This window comes from Drosophila sulfurigaster, chromosome 3, assembly GCF_023558435.1.
Source record: "Drosophila sulfurigaster albostrigata strain 15112-1811.04 chromosome 3, ASM2355843v2, whole genome shotgun sequence".
Taxonomy (NCBI): domain Eukaryota; kingdom Metazoa; phylum Arthropoda; class Insecta; order Diptera; family Drosophilidae; genus Drosophila; species Drosophila sulfurigaster.
In genome coordinates, this window is record NC_084883.1 from 1662740 (window position 1) to 1675621 (window position 12882).

At 36.1% G+C, this 12882-nt stretch overlaps 2 protein-coding genes and 3 non-coding genes across 13 annotated transcripts in view; 2 read left to right on the forward strand and 3 right to left on the reverse strand.

The window, feature by feature from the left end:
• The window catches only part of LOC133846330 (probable phospholipid-transporting ATPase IA), a 33452-nt gene that overhangs the window by 18905 nt on the left and 1665 nt on the right, over positions 1-12882 (reverse strand). For 5 of the 9 annotated variants that reach the window (XM_062281246.1, XM_062281242.1, XM_062281245.1 and 2 more), the window contains exon 1: positions 11756-12329. The exons of 1 other annotated variant lie outside the window; for it this stretch is intronic. In XM_062281246.1, coding sequence (XP_062137230.1) covers positions 11756-12314 — 559 coding nt within the window. In that variant the 5' untranslated portion in view covers positions 12315-12329. Of the gene's footprint in view, positions 1-1146; positions 1827-5486; positions 5551-6181; positions 6425-11755; positions 12330-12882 lie in introns of those variants that run through there. 3 more of the 9 variants (XM_062281243.1, XM_062281249.1, XM_062281244.1) reach the window with 3 other exon arrangements.
• On the reverse strand, positions 6789-6862 carry Trnan-guu (transfer RNA asparagine (anticodon GUU)). The gene has a single exon. It is a non-coding gene; the product is annotated as a tRNA-Asn (tRNA).
• Trnal-caa (transfer RNA leucine (anticodon CAA)) lies at positions 7048-7170 on the reverse strand. The gene is made up of 2 exons: positions 7133-7170; positions 7048-7092 (listed from the first exon to the last, which is right to left on the reverse strand). It is a non-coding gene; the product is annotated as a tRNA-Leu (tRNA).
• On the forward strand, positions 7538-7612 carry Trnai-aau (transfer RNA isoleucine (anticodon AAU)). The gene has a single exon. It is a non-coding gene; the product is annotated as a tRNA-Ile (tRNA).
• LOC133844621 (trypsin delta) lies at positions 10028-10982 on the forward strand. The gene has a single exon (XM_062278699.1). It carries the CDS (start codon positions 10077-10079, stop codon positions 10842-10844), a length of 768 nt encoding a protein of 255 aa, XP_062134683.1. The 5' UTR covers positions 10028-10076; the 3' UTR covers positions 10845-10982.

The window sequence follows — 12882 nt, forward strand, 5'->3', positions numbered from 1 at the left end:
AGTTAACACTTTAACTTTGGTAACACTGGGAACTATACGTTATTGTTTAGCCGTAGAGAGTACGAGTTTCGTGCGTCGAAAGTGCGCAATTATCGATTTGTCACACATTCATTCAACGGCCCGACACGTGATGCACTCGATTTATGGAACTATATTTAGGATTAGGACACAAGCATATCCCCATTTAAAGGGGAAATAAAATAGCACTTAATATTAACAATTGCAATTGAGAGTCGCACAATGGGGAAGTATAATTAATTGTCGCACTGCTATCAAATATCGCAACGCAACACTTTTCCTCTTTTTCTCTCTGTCTCTGTCTCTCTTTCTCTTCTGCTTTTACTCTTGCTTGCTGCGTTCTGCGTTTTTTGCGTGCCGCGTGTTGTGTTCTCTTGCAGCTTGGTGTTGCGACTGAAACCGATATGCGGACTCGTGCAAAGGTGGAAAATTGGCTACGAATTCAGGGTCGACCGTAGTGCGTCCCCCTTTCGTTCCGGGCTGCGCTGCAATTGCTCAAAAAACATATTCTACGACTGCGTATATATGTATGTAGTATATCCAAATGTGTGTGTGTTTTCAAATATATAATTTCTCTGTCAACTGTTGACCTTATGTTGAGTAACTCTTTCCCCAGACAGCATTTAGTTTATTGAGCGCATTTCCAGTCGTGCCGATGGGATCAATTACAAACCGAGAGTACCATAAACATTAGCATTGAAGCTGCACATGCAGGCGACGCACTCAACACTCTAAAATATGAATAGTATTACTATGATGTACGAAAAGCTTTAAAGTTTAAATAAATCCGTGTATTTCTGATGCTATTGTGAGATTCGTTTGAATGAGGTGATAGGAGACGGTTTAAGGGCATTGTTATCAATTTTAATAACACAAGGCGAGATCTTATTCATAGGTAAAGACGGACGACTTTCATTAAATGATAAAAAATGTAAACTAGTTTTCCCTCAAATTCTGCGTCATCCCAGCTATGCGAACTATAAATTTCAGCATTCTCTTACAATGTTGAGGCAGTACGTTGATGGGTTAAAGCAAGTATATGTTTATAGCTTAAGCATGAGAATTAAAAATAGAATACATATTTGTACCCAGATAAAGAGCTGAATGTAAATAAAAATGTATATACACCTTTACAAGGGGGTTTTTTAAGCCCGACTTTTTCCAGCAATTTTCTTTTGGAAGCTGTCATCCAATTTTCACGAGGCAGATTCTGTCTTGACTGTCTGAGCCGCTGTGGCCTTATGGCACCGTCCACCTCTGTGCTCTCCACACCACTCGGATCATCATCGGAGGACGGCGTCTCGCCAGCTGGTCCTGTGTTGGTGCCCACATCGGGGGCGAATTGTCTGCTTGGTCCTGTTGTGGCCGTGTGACGCAGCGCCTCACCTCTCAGCCGCCGCATGCATTGCTGGCACCACATCTGCACCTGTTGCGATACATTCGAGAGGGAGCTCGGTGCCTGGAATGCTGTTGTTGTTGGTGGTGAGGTGGCCGTGGTGGCTGTGGTGGCTGTGGTGGCTGTGGTGGTGGCATTAGCCCCCAATTGTGAATTGTGCCCGTTGATGATTCTGGGATTATTGTGGCCATTATTTTTATTGGGATCTGCCATGTTGACATGCTTATACTGATTATCTTTCGTAATTGCTTCAGTTGTTGCACTCCTCACTTTATTTAACACCTACGCCGAGAGTTTATGATTCAGTTTATATCACGAATTGTTCACTCTACTTTGGATTTAGCTCTTGGACGACATTTTGAATGCCTTTCTACTACAATAAGTATTTATTCGATTAACGATGTGATATGAAACGATTGCTATGATTAATTACAGTTCCATTGACTAATTATTCACACATTTGAATTCGAGTGCGATGAGTATTGATTTGCATTAAGCTACACGACGCCCAGAAAGAACTAACAGCAAGACGAAGAAAATATAAAAGTTTGCCCAGACGAAACGAAAAAGGTAACCAAGTCAACGACCCCGTGCATAGTAAAAACGGAAGTCAACAGAACAACATCGGAAACAAACCATTGTCAAGTTGTCTACACAAATCATAAGCAAACACTTTCATTTGCGTGCGGCCAAAACCAGATAGTTGCTACAGCTTGGTAAAGCTCGTGTTAGCGTGTTTGCGATGGCCACAGTAAACACGAGTAAACACTTACATATAATTAGACTCTTTTCATACAAAGGAATGGAATATCAAAGGAGCACCCCAAACTCAACATTACCATTTCAGATATTCTCAAAATCGTGCCCTGTTCCAGAAAGTTGTCATGAAACTTTAAACGTAAATATTATTGTACGATGAAACAAAAATATGCCAAACTTTTTAACATCGATATTTTAAAGTTCAAATTTTTATTGTCATATCACAACAGTAAATTGGGCATAGTAAATGTTGAATAATGAACCAGATATAACTACATTATTTTCAAGTTTGCTGATATGCTAAATTTTTTCAATTTCTAATCGACTCTTTTATAAACAGTTTGAGTGCCCAAAACAAGTCGATATATAAATTGAAATCAATTGAAAATTTATCAAAAAATAAAAATAAATCTTATCAATGAAATTATTTAAGAATTTTACGAGAGCACTATCGAACACAGAGAATTCCATACAGAACCTTAGACAATGCAAAGCTCCAATGGACATAAAATAAATAAAAAATAATCTATCTAAAAATGCTTTATAAATTTAACGGCTAAATAGTTAAGAATTTAAATTTACACTTTCTTTAAAATTACTTTGCAGTTTGGCATTCGCTATGAAAGGTAGTTAAGGCAGAAATTGAGTAAATTTCTACGACTAAATTACAGAGAATACATCAATAATAGAACAGGTGGCCAGGGAGGTGGTTCCGAAGCTATTTTCTCATCACATGTACATACGCAGGTCTCTCACTGAATGAATTGAAATTGATCATAAATATTAATAAAGGCGCAACGTCAGTCGGCACGTTGTGAACTCAAAGTAATTACAGATGAAATTAGTAGTCCCGAATTGAAAGTGGAAAAGCAAGGTCATATAGCTACTACAATGCATACGATATGATGGATGAGCAGAATACATACATATATTATATAATAATATACCGTAGTAATCTTGTTATACCAAATCTAGGGTAAATTTGTTCAAATAATCTATGGAATCTGTCAAATAAGCAGGCCAAGTGTATAAAAGGCGGTCTGTTTTTATTTTGCATCTATAAACATCTATTTATACATATTTGGCTAGGTATACACATGTATAATAAGTATTTATTTTGGAATCTGTCCAAACGGATTTACTTTCACGTTTCGTGAATTTTATTTAAAACAAAAGAAACCAATTTGTGAATCGAAATTACTGAATACTATACATGTGTTTAGTCGACCGAGCAGAACATTAAGCAAGTATTGTACTCTAAGATGCTCTAAAGATAAACCAGATTCAAGTCAACTAATTAGCAGCTGTATGCAGTATATACTATACTATATACTATATATACATATGTATGTATATCTATATAATATACCGTTTTCAGTATTCAAGTACACATGTACCTGAACAGTCATCACTTACGCAAACAACTAACAGCTAATTCTGAGAACAAGTGGAACACCAAAAACAAGTCTCTGATGCATATCGCCTATAACACGACATTATAACTTAGACATACATGTACAAAGTAAATGTATATTTGTGTATACTTAGGTCGCAAACTGAGTAAATATTAGTAACACTATGCCAAACCAGTAGAATTTTTTAAGGCATTCCAAATTGGGGCGGTGAAAAGAAGTCTAAAATCGAAACAAGTCGACTACGACATACCACTTATAGCTGACTTATAGCTGACAATATATAAACACTCGACAAAATATTTATATGCATAATTAAATATATATTCTATATCGTTTCTGTTTTGAAGCAAGTACTACCATAAAAAAGTATAATAAAATAAAAGTGCAATTAAACGAAAAAGAAATACAAATTAAAATCAAAATCCTTGAACCGATATAGCGTATAATCAACATTAGGACATTTTGTGCTTTATTTGTCAACAACCTGTATTATTTGCATAAACACACACGTATACCACATACGTATTCTGTTCGAGTGGGAGTTATAGAATATATTATATTTGTCAGTTATAACAGTGTGAAGAGAACATCGACGCATTTCATTCTCGTATATTTGCTTTATGTTCGTACATATATATTGAAGGTAGTTACAAGGCCCATAAATGTCGCACAGTAACGACAGCTGAGCGACAGCTCATTGTGAAAACCGAATCAATACGAAATTATTGTCAATCGAACAATAATTGGATATTGGTTATTGATGACGTTGCTAGTCATAAAGTCGGGATCAAATATGAATACGTGTGCATCCAATTAATCACTAATCTGTTATGCATCTGCCTTAAGTATTGTTCGAACTGACTAATGCACAAAATGAATTCCCAATTATTAGCTGACCAGTTAGGTATGGTAACCAATAGTCGAGCACACTTAGCCTTTGCTCTCTTGTTTGATGACGTTTCTACGTAAAGTATATTTGAACTGAGACTATAAATATTTTGGGTAAATAAATTGAACAAAAGTTCAACCCACTTCGTCGCCCGTTTGAATAAAAATATTGAAAGCAAGAGTGAAAATAATTAACATCAACAAAGAGGAACGTGTGAAAGTGAAAATAGGTTACGTTTTAAAGAGCTTAAATGTCATGTTTGCTGAAATTATTAGGTAGATGAGTCTGAATTACAACCTTTTATTACACGAACCGAAACTTGTACGTACTAATTATTAAAATAAAAAAGAAAACTATTGAATGCACAGTTTTCAACAACATTTCTCCTTAATTTCTCAACAACACAACGAATCTATTGTATTTAACTGAAATTAATTTGCATTTTGTTCAAATGTCATTCATATATTAAGTCATAAGGTTAATCGCCCATACAAGTAAGAACGCACAAAAATTCTCATTGCTTCATTTTAATATTAATTTTCGGAAACCCGTTTTATTTGTCATTTTAATTAGAAGTGTTTCTTCTTAGAAATGCTTTCATGATTCTGGCACTTTAATGCATACATTTATTTATTTATAACCAAATGTCATAAAATGAGTATATTCTATAAGTATGTAGAGAGATTTCACTGTACCCACAAGCGATGACGATATTGCTTTTATTTATATTTCAATAACAACAAGCGTACTAAAAGAAAATTCGAAAAACAAACGTGACCGATGCATAAGCATTTTGTATACATACGAAATAAATAAATATGTATATTTCGTATTATTTCATCAAGTTGGTGAACAAACGTTGCGCACTACATAAGTAATATATATATATAATATATATATTTATACACAATATGAACAGATGTATTGAAGTAATTATTTCTGCACTATTTGAAAAAGTTAATTGCGTCAATATTTATGAAAATAAGTCACTTTTTTTTTGGGAAATTACCTTCGGAACTTAATTTGCGTTTACTTTTAGCGCAATAAATACCCAACATTTTCCCAATGGACTGTGACGATAATGTGGATTTTGTTGTTTTATCAAAATCAACTGTTGGGATTTGTTAACAATCAAATGTGAGCACAAATTTCAACTGAAAGGTACAACGACAATTTTGTATTAAAAACAAAAAATATATGTAAGTGAACTTACAGAAGGAAAGAAAACTACCGATAAATTGTATGATTTAAAACAGAAACCGCAAAACAAAACATGAAGAAACTAGTTTGAACAACCTTTGAGTACAAGTATGTACATATGTATGTGTGTGTGTGTGTGTGGCTATGAGAGAAAACCGCAATTACAATAATAATGCAACAATGGCAATGAAATAAACGGCGAGAAATGCTAACACAATAAAATAGAAAAAGGGAGACAACAATCAATGTTGTTGGATCGCATGCTGTTGACAACTGAACTAGAGAGCTGGGGCAGACTGATGGGTAGCATTTAATTGAGGGGGCGCCAATACAATCAAAGATGTATGTAGTTATGTACATATGTGCATTTGCGAGTACATGCCGCAACGGATCAACATTAGACTGGTCATGGTTTTTACCATACGTGCCACATGCCTAGTATACAACGTGTCCAATGTGGAGCGAATGTAAAAATGCAACTTGTTTTGCAAAAACCATACAAACTTTCAACTTTTACTGTTGAGAATCAAATTTGCTTCTGTCACTAAAACTGTATGATAATTTGCGCACTCATTTCATATCAATCATTTGGAAAATCGACGCATTAAACTTCCGAAAACACTGCTAGTTGCTTTTCCAAATAACTCAAATAAACATATGGATATTTATGTACATAGTATATATATTATTTTCGAGCCAATTAAACGCCAAAATTCAGTTTAGCCGACAGAAATGCGATTTATCGACTTCGCGCGCGCGTGTTTGCCGAGCTACTGAGCGCAATTGCCCCATTGACTCACCTGTATGGGTGTAGCAGAGAGTGAGCGAGAGAAACCTAAACAAGCGCACACATTCACATTTCTAAACACATGGACACGTATACGAAGAGCGTCAACACAACAGAGTTAAGTGAGAGCTCACCACGAAAACAACTGGAGCGGCAACATAAACAAATTGAACTCACCACACTCCCATCGAGTGTTAATTTAAACTTTAAGTTGTAAAATTATTTTATAAATTTCCTTGCCTATATTGTCGCACTATTTATAAAAATTAAAATTTTTAAAAATTTATTTTTTAACACCAAATAATAAAAACAAAAAAGGAATTCCGCCCCCGGGTGGACTCGAACCACCAACCTTTCGGTTAACAGCCGAACGCGCTAACCGATTGCGCCACGGAGGCACTTGTTGAACTAGCAGGCACACCATCTTTTAGTATTCTGAGTATGGTAATAGTGCGTTAAATAGTATTCACAAGCAAAATATGCAAGGAACTGCATAAATAAATAAATAAATTCGTATATTTTATTATTTATAATAAACAAAAAATAATTATATTTTGTAAAATTTAGTTTAAAAAAAAGTTATTGTCAGAAGTGGGATTCGAACCCACGCCCTCAGAGAGGACCAGAACGCTCACACGAACCTCTGATGAAGAGGTAAGACTTCAAGTCTTGAGTCTGGCGCCTTAGACCGCTCGGCCATCCTGACACTTGCAAATAGCAGGTCGAATGTCTGCTTTGTACCAAGGCGAATATTATTCTATGAAAAACTAGATGGAATGAACGATGTATTTTCTTTCAACATTAGCAAAAGAATTTCCTAAACTTTTGATATCTTTCGTTGCATTCATTATTTTACTCAAATTTAATGAAGTGAAAAGTCAAATTGTGGCCTTAAATTAAGTTTTGTATATTAATTATTAATTTTATATTTATTTATTATATTTATATTAAGTTTTCCAAAGTATTAAATAACTCTTTTCAAATATTGAAATGAATTTTATTCATACACCATATTTCGATGAATTTCAAATACTGATTACCTCTTATAGTTGTTTTGTCAGCGCACAAACATCGGCCCATTAGCTCAGTTGGTTAGAGCGTCGTGCTAATAACGCGAAGGTCGCGGGTTCGATCCCCCTCATGGGCCACAATTTTTTTTTTTTTAACTAGTAATAGTGTTAATGTGCAGAGCGTTACAACTGTATTGATTTTTAAAACGACGACTATCCTTGGAAACAGCACGCTGTGACCTGTAGTCATTAATTTACTTAACCACTATCTGCAATGATATTAAACGGACACGGAACATTTAGCCTAAAAAAGCTTTTTGCAATGAGTGAAAAATGTCAACGTGCCCTGGCACAATCGCAACATGTAGTATTCTTAATGCCGAGCACATAAGGACATCAGGACTCTGCCGACCCCACCGACCACCTGATGATGTCATGAGTAAGAAGTAAAAGAAATCCAGCTAAGTACGTTTATGTTGAGACATTGATGATCTCAGTGGTAGTCACTTTATTGCGACACAGTCCAGCAGAAATGCTATTTAATTCTTTATCTTAAAAAAGATTGAGTTACGTGAAGTTAAAAGCTTTTGGTAATTGACAATAAGCAACGCAAGTTCTCGCGTCAGTTTAAAAATATAGGCAGATAATATCATAAACTAATTTGTAAAACCAACTAATATAATTTTAGATTTAGGTTTTCAAATTTCATTGTACTATTCTTTTATTGGAATGAATTGTAGTCAAAATATAAATCATGAATTAAGAAACCTATTTTTGATAATAAAGAAATTAATGGAATAAGTTTACACTCGCAAACATATTTTTTTGAGCTCAGCAGTCAGTTTTTTTCAATTCAATCAAGTAGTGTAAATAGATTGTATACTTTATTTGAATTCCAGCAAAATCCTTTAAAATGAATACGTTGAAACCGGAGCTACAGGCGAACACCCAAGGACGCATTAAATCCATTCTCATTCGAAAAGATAATGGCGATGGCGATGCCAATGTCAATAGAAATCAATCAAAGAAGCGAGTAACTTTTAAGCAGTTTGTAGAGTATTTCCCGAATGATAAAGATGTCCACATGGATGAATTTTGCCAACAATTTAACGACATTTTGGTAACCGCTTACGTAATTGCCTTCTATTTCAACTTTAATCTCAATTTTCTTTTCTTTTCAGCTGCCAGGTGACGATCCATCGAATAAACTATAAACGTGCGAAGATGTTCAATCCATAAGTTTGTATCTATTTATGATTCCGAAATGGCACGGTTGTATTAGTGGATGGCGTAATACACAAACGGCCCAACCAGCTTTTAGTCCATTGACCATTTTACCCAAAAGCAAACAGTCAACGGCAAATTTTGCCGGAAGCTGAGACCGTCCTTATTTTAGCGACATTGACGTTTGACATCCGTCTGTTCCACAAACACTATTGCAAGTTTTTATTACGTTTCAGAATACGTCGGAGCCATAAACAGTTACATCCTAGAAGCAGTGTGTTGGGGGCTGTTGAGCTGTCTTCATAACAAATGTTTGTTCGTTTTCATATATATTTTCCATAAATAATAAATTCACACGTTAACTGTACTTTAGCTTTAGCGTTTAAAAAGGTAATTGAACTGAATGCCCTTGGCATATTCTAAATTTCTATTGATTCGAAAAACTAATAATAAATTTTGGTCGATTGTGATATTTTTGAGGAAAATAATTAAGAAGGCAACACTATCAACAGTGAAAATATTAATTGTCTAAATTTGAATTGACATCAAAACTTGTTATAAAGGTTATGAAAATATTTGAACTTAAAGTGGTTAAATAAATTTAAAGATCGACAAAGGAGACTCAATTTAGAACTAAGTTAAATCAAGGAAAAAGAAAAGACGACTAAACAAAATTTGTATTCAATAGTGACTCACATAATGTTTAAAAACATAAAATAAATTAAACAATTCGCAAATTAGGGTAGACAAGGATTACAAAATAAAGCTCTCTCGTTTTTAAAGCTGATAAAGAAATAAACACATTGTGGTATCAAAAATGTCAATCATAACAAACACGGGATTCAAATAAAAATTCCCACAGTATCAACGTAAATGCTCTAATCGTTTATAATATTTATAACAGGCAAAACCCGACACAATTGGATTAAGCAGAGTCATGAAATCAAAAGATAGTGCTATAATCTGACGACAATAGGTTGAACACGCATTTGGAATGCATTTCCAATGACAACAAACAATCGTAACTGCCAACAAGACACATAACTATTAAAAACATCCTGAAATAAATTAATTAAAGCCAGATAAATTTGAATGGACTAGGGGGACGCTCAGGGGTCTTACGGGTTCAAAACGAAAACGGGGCCATATGTTACACGAATTGACAAGAGCGATTGTCAACTTAGTTTCGAGTGGAGCACTTAAAGGGCAATAACTGCAGTTTATTTACAATGGATCGTAATGATATCAAAGAGTGCGCAGATACAATTTCCACCTGTCAAAATTCATGCATTGCATTGCTCAGGTGCTATAAAAGACGCATGCAACGTTTACCCAGCTATTCCATTCTCAACAGCCGTTAGCACTACAACTAGATAGAATGTTTGGCAAAGCCTTAATCACAATCTTGGCTCTCTTGGCAACAGCCCAGAGCGCGACAATTCCTTATGGATTAATAGCTGAGCAGGAAGGTCGCATTGTGGGCGGCACCCCAACAACCATCACAGCGCATCCTTGGCAAGTTTCGATGCAACGCTCTGGAGTCCACTTCTGTGGCGGCAGCCTGATCAGTTCCACCGTTGTGGTGACCGCTGCGCATTGTCTGCTCAAGGTGACAGTTGCCACGCTGAGAGTGCGCGCTGGATCCACCTATCGATCACTTGGGGGCGTCACCAGCAATGCTGCCTCATTTAAGGTGCACGAGGATTACGACAGCAGCACCAAGATCAACGACATTGGCATTGTGAAGCTCCAAACGAAGCTGACCCTGGGCACCAACATCAAAGCCATCGCGTTGGCAACCACAGCTCCTCAACATGGAGCTGCCGCCAGTTGCTCTGGCTGGGGATCAACTTCCTATGCTGGCAACTCCTACTCCGCCAAGCTCCTGTACATCGACACTAGCATTGTGGGACGCACGGAGTGTGCCAGCTCCAGCTATAGCTACGGTTCTAAAATCAAGGACACGATGATTTGTGCGGCGGCCAGCAACAAGGATGCTTGCCAGGGAGACTCCGGTGGACCGCTTGTATCAGGTGGCAAACTGGTCGGCATTGTCTCTTGGGGCACAAACTGCGCATTGGCAAAGTACCCGGGTGTATATGCGGATGTGGCCAAGCTCAGTGCCTGGGTGACTAAACAGTTGTAGTTTGACTGGCTTGAACTTTGAGCTTTAGAAGCAATCTTCCGTTCTTAGGCATGATTGTGATAAGAGAATAATATATACATATAAGTTCAGTAAATAATTCTGATAAGTTGCACGGATGTTATGCAATCTAAACTTACAAAACATTAAAATGAATCATTGTGATCTTACTCACTAAAAATTGTTGGAGAACAATTGCTATAATATGCTTTTAGTTCGTGAATCAAATGAATAAAAATAGGTCGCATTTTTGAATTGGTTCAAAGAAACGTAAATATTTTATAAATTTGAAATTCAAATTTATTGAAAATTTTATTTTATTTTTCAAGGCTGGTTAATTTGATTGACACGCTTCTGACTTTTACATGTAAATTTGTGGTTTATTTAAATTCCATACTAGTGAATACTAGAAAAATATAGCCAAATATTGAACAAAATTCATATTTGAGAAATTTCATTGATTGGAGTTCCACTATAAACATGATGTGAGCTTATGCATCATTTCCTCAACTTATAGTTGACGACAAAGACGTTAGTATTTCAAATTACTACCTAACAAAGCGATCAAAAACCATAAAATCTAAAAAATATGGTATTCTTGTAAAAATATACCAAATTAATATACCGAGAATCACAAAAAATATGCAGAAATTTATAAAGTTTCCTATTATTTGGAAATATATTTTTAAATATTTTTAAAGCAAAAAGAAAACAATTTTTATTTTTGTATGCTTTTATTTTTCTAAAGTTGAAATAGTTTATAAACTTTAAAGCTTTAATTATATACAAATACTAAAAGTAAATGATTATCTTAGAAGTAACAAAAAAACAAAGGCAATTCTTTAAAGTCTAAACTTTAGCAGCATTCCAAGTTTCGAAATCTTGAAATCAAGTAACCTGAGAACCTTACTCACCTTCGTATTCCTTACGCTTGCTGCGTAGGAAAGAAGTAGTCATACGTAGGCCGCGAGCTGCATTCGATAGAATTGATGCCTTCGAATCCTTGCGATTACGAGCTTTGTGCCTGCCACTATTGTCGGCACCTCCGATGGGCTGGCAGGAGGAGAGTGTGCCGGCGATGGAGTCGGATTGTGGTGTCACCGGCGTATTCGGGGTATCGGAATCGATGAAACCGAGATTGCTATTGGCACTGTTAAGGTGTATGCTCGTATGACTGAGGACAGGCAGTTTGCCACTTAAAGATGCCGCGAGCTGCTCATCCAAGCCGTTGGTCGACTCACGTTGCGTGAGATGCTCTAGAGATTCAAAGTCTCGATTAACAGCCGGCGGCATCGAGTGTCGAAACCATGACTCCTGACGATGCTGTGCCGCTCGTTGTTGGCGGCGTCGCTGGCTGGCAATGCTGGGATTGCAGCTTGAGGTCGTGTTGGTTCTGTTGAGTTCGATGGAGATGATGTTGCTGTTGTTGTTGCTGTTGCTGTTGCGGCTGGCATCCGGGCTATGACCGGACATCTCGACTAATCACTAAGGCACTTGGTACAAAATTCACTTGGGTGTTTTGATTTTATATTGAGGAGTAAATATCATAAATAGTTTCGCAAGGCACCTTATTTTGTTGTTTGTCTTGTTCATTCATCGGTTATTACATAATAATATCAGTTATGTAAGGAGCTCATTTTCGGATTATTCACAAAGAGTTACGCTCGAGAATGAAAACAACCTTGAACATATTGTTTGACATGCGTTGAGAACTAAAACAACTGACAGCCCCAAACGGCAGCTCTTTTACGCCGCCCATAACTAATATATTGTAGTATGGTTATAGTACAATATAGTATAGTCGTAGTACAATTATTTGAAATAAAAGCAATGACAGTTTTCAACAACTTGCACAAAACATCAAAAATTCATTCATTCGTTGTAGCTGAAAATCATGGTGCTTGTTGTCTGTCGACACGCATATGCATTAAAACAAAACATACTAAGTACATCTATCTCTATTTTAGACGAACCGACAATAGTATAATTGTTTGACAGGTCACTAGATAGGTAACTATGTATATATCTCAGTAATGTACAA

Excerpts from the sequence above, each read along its gene's own strand:
- LOC133844621 (XM_062278699.1), top strand. The coding sequence starts at position 10,077 with ATGTTTGGCAAAGCCTTAATCACAATCTTGGCTCTCTTGGCAACAGCC.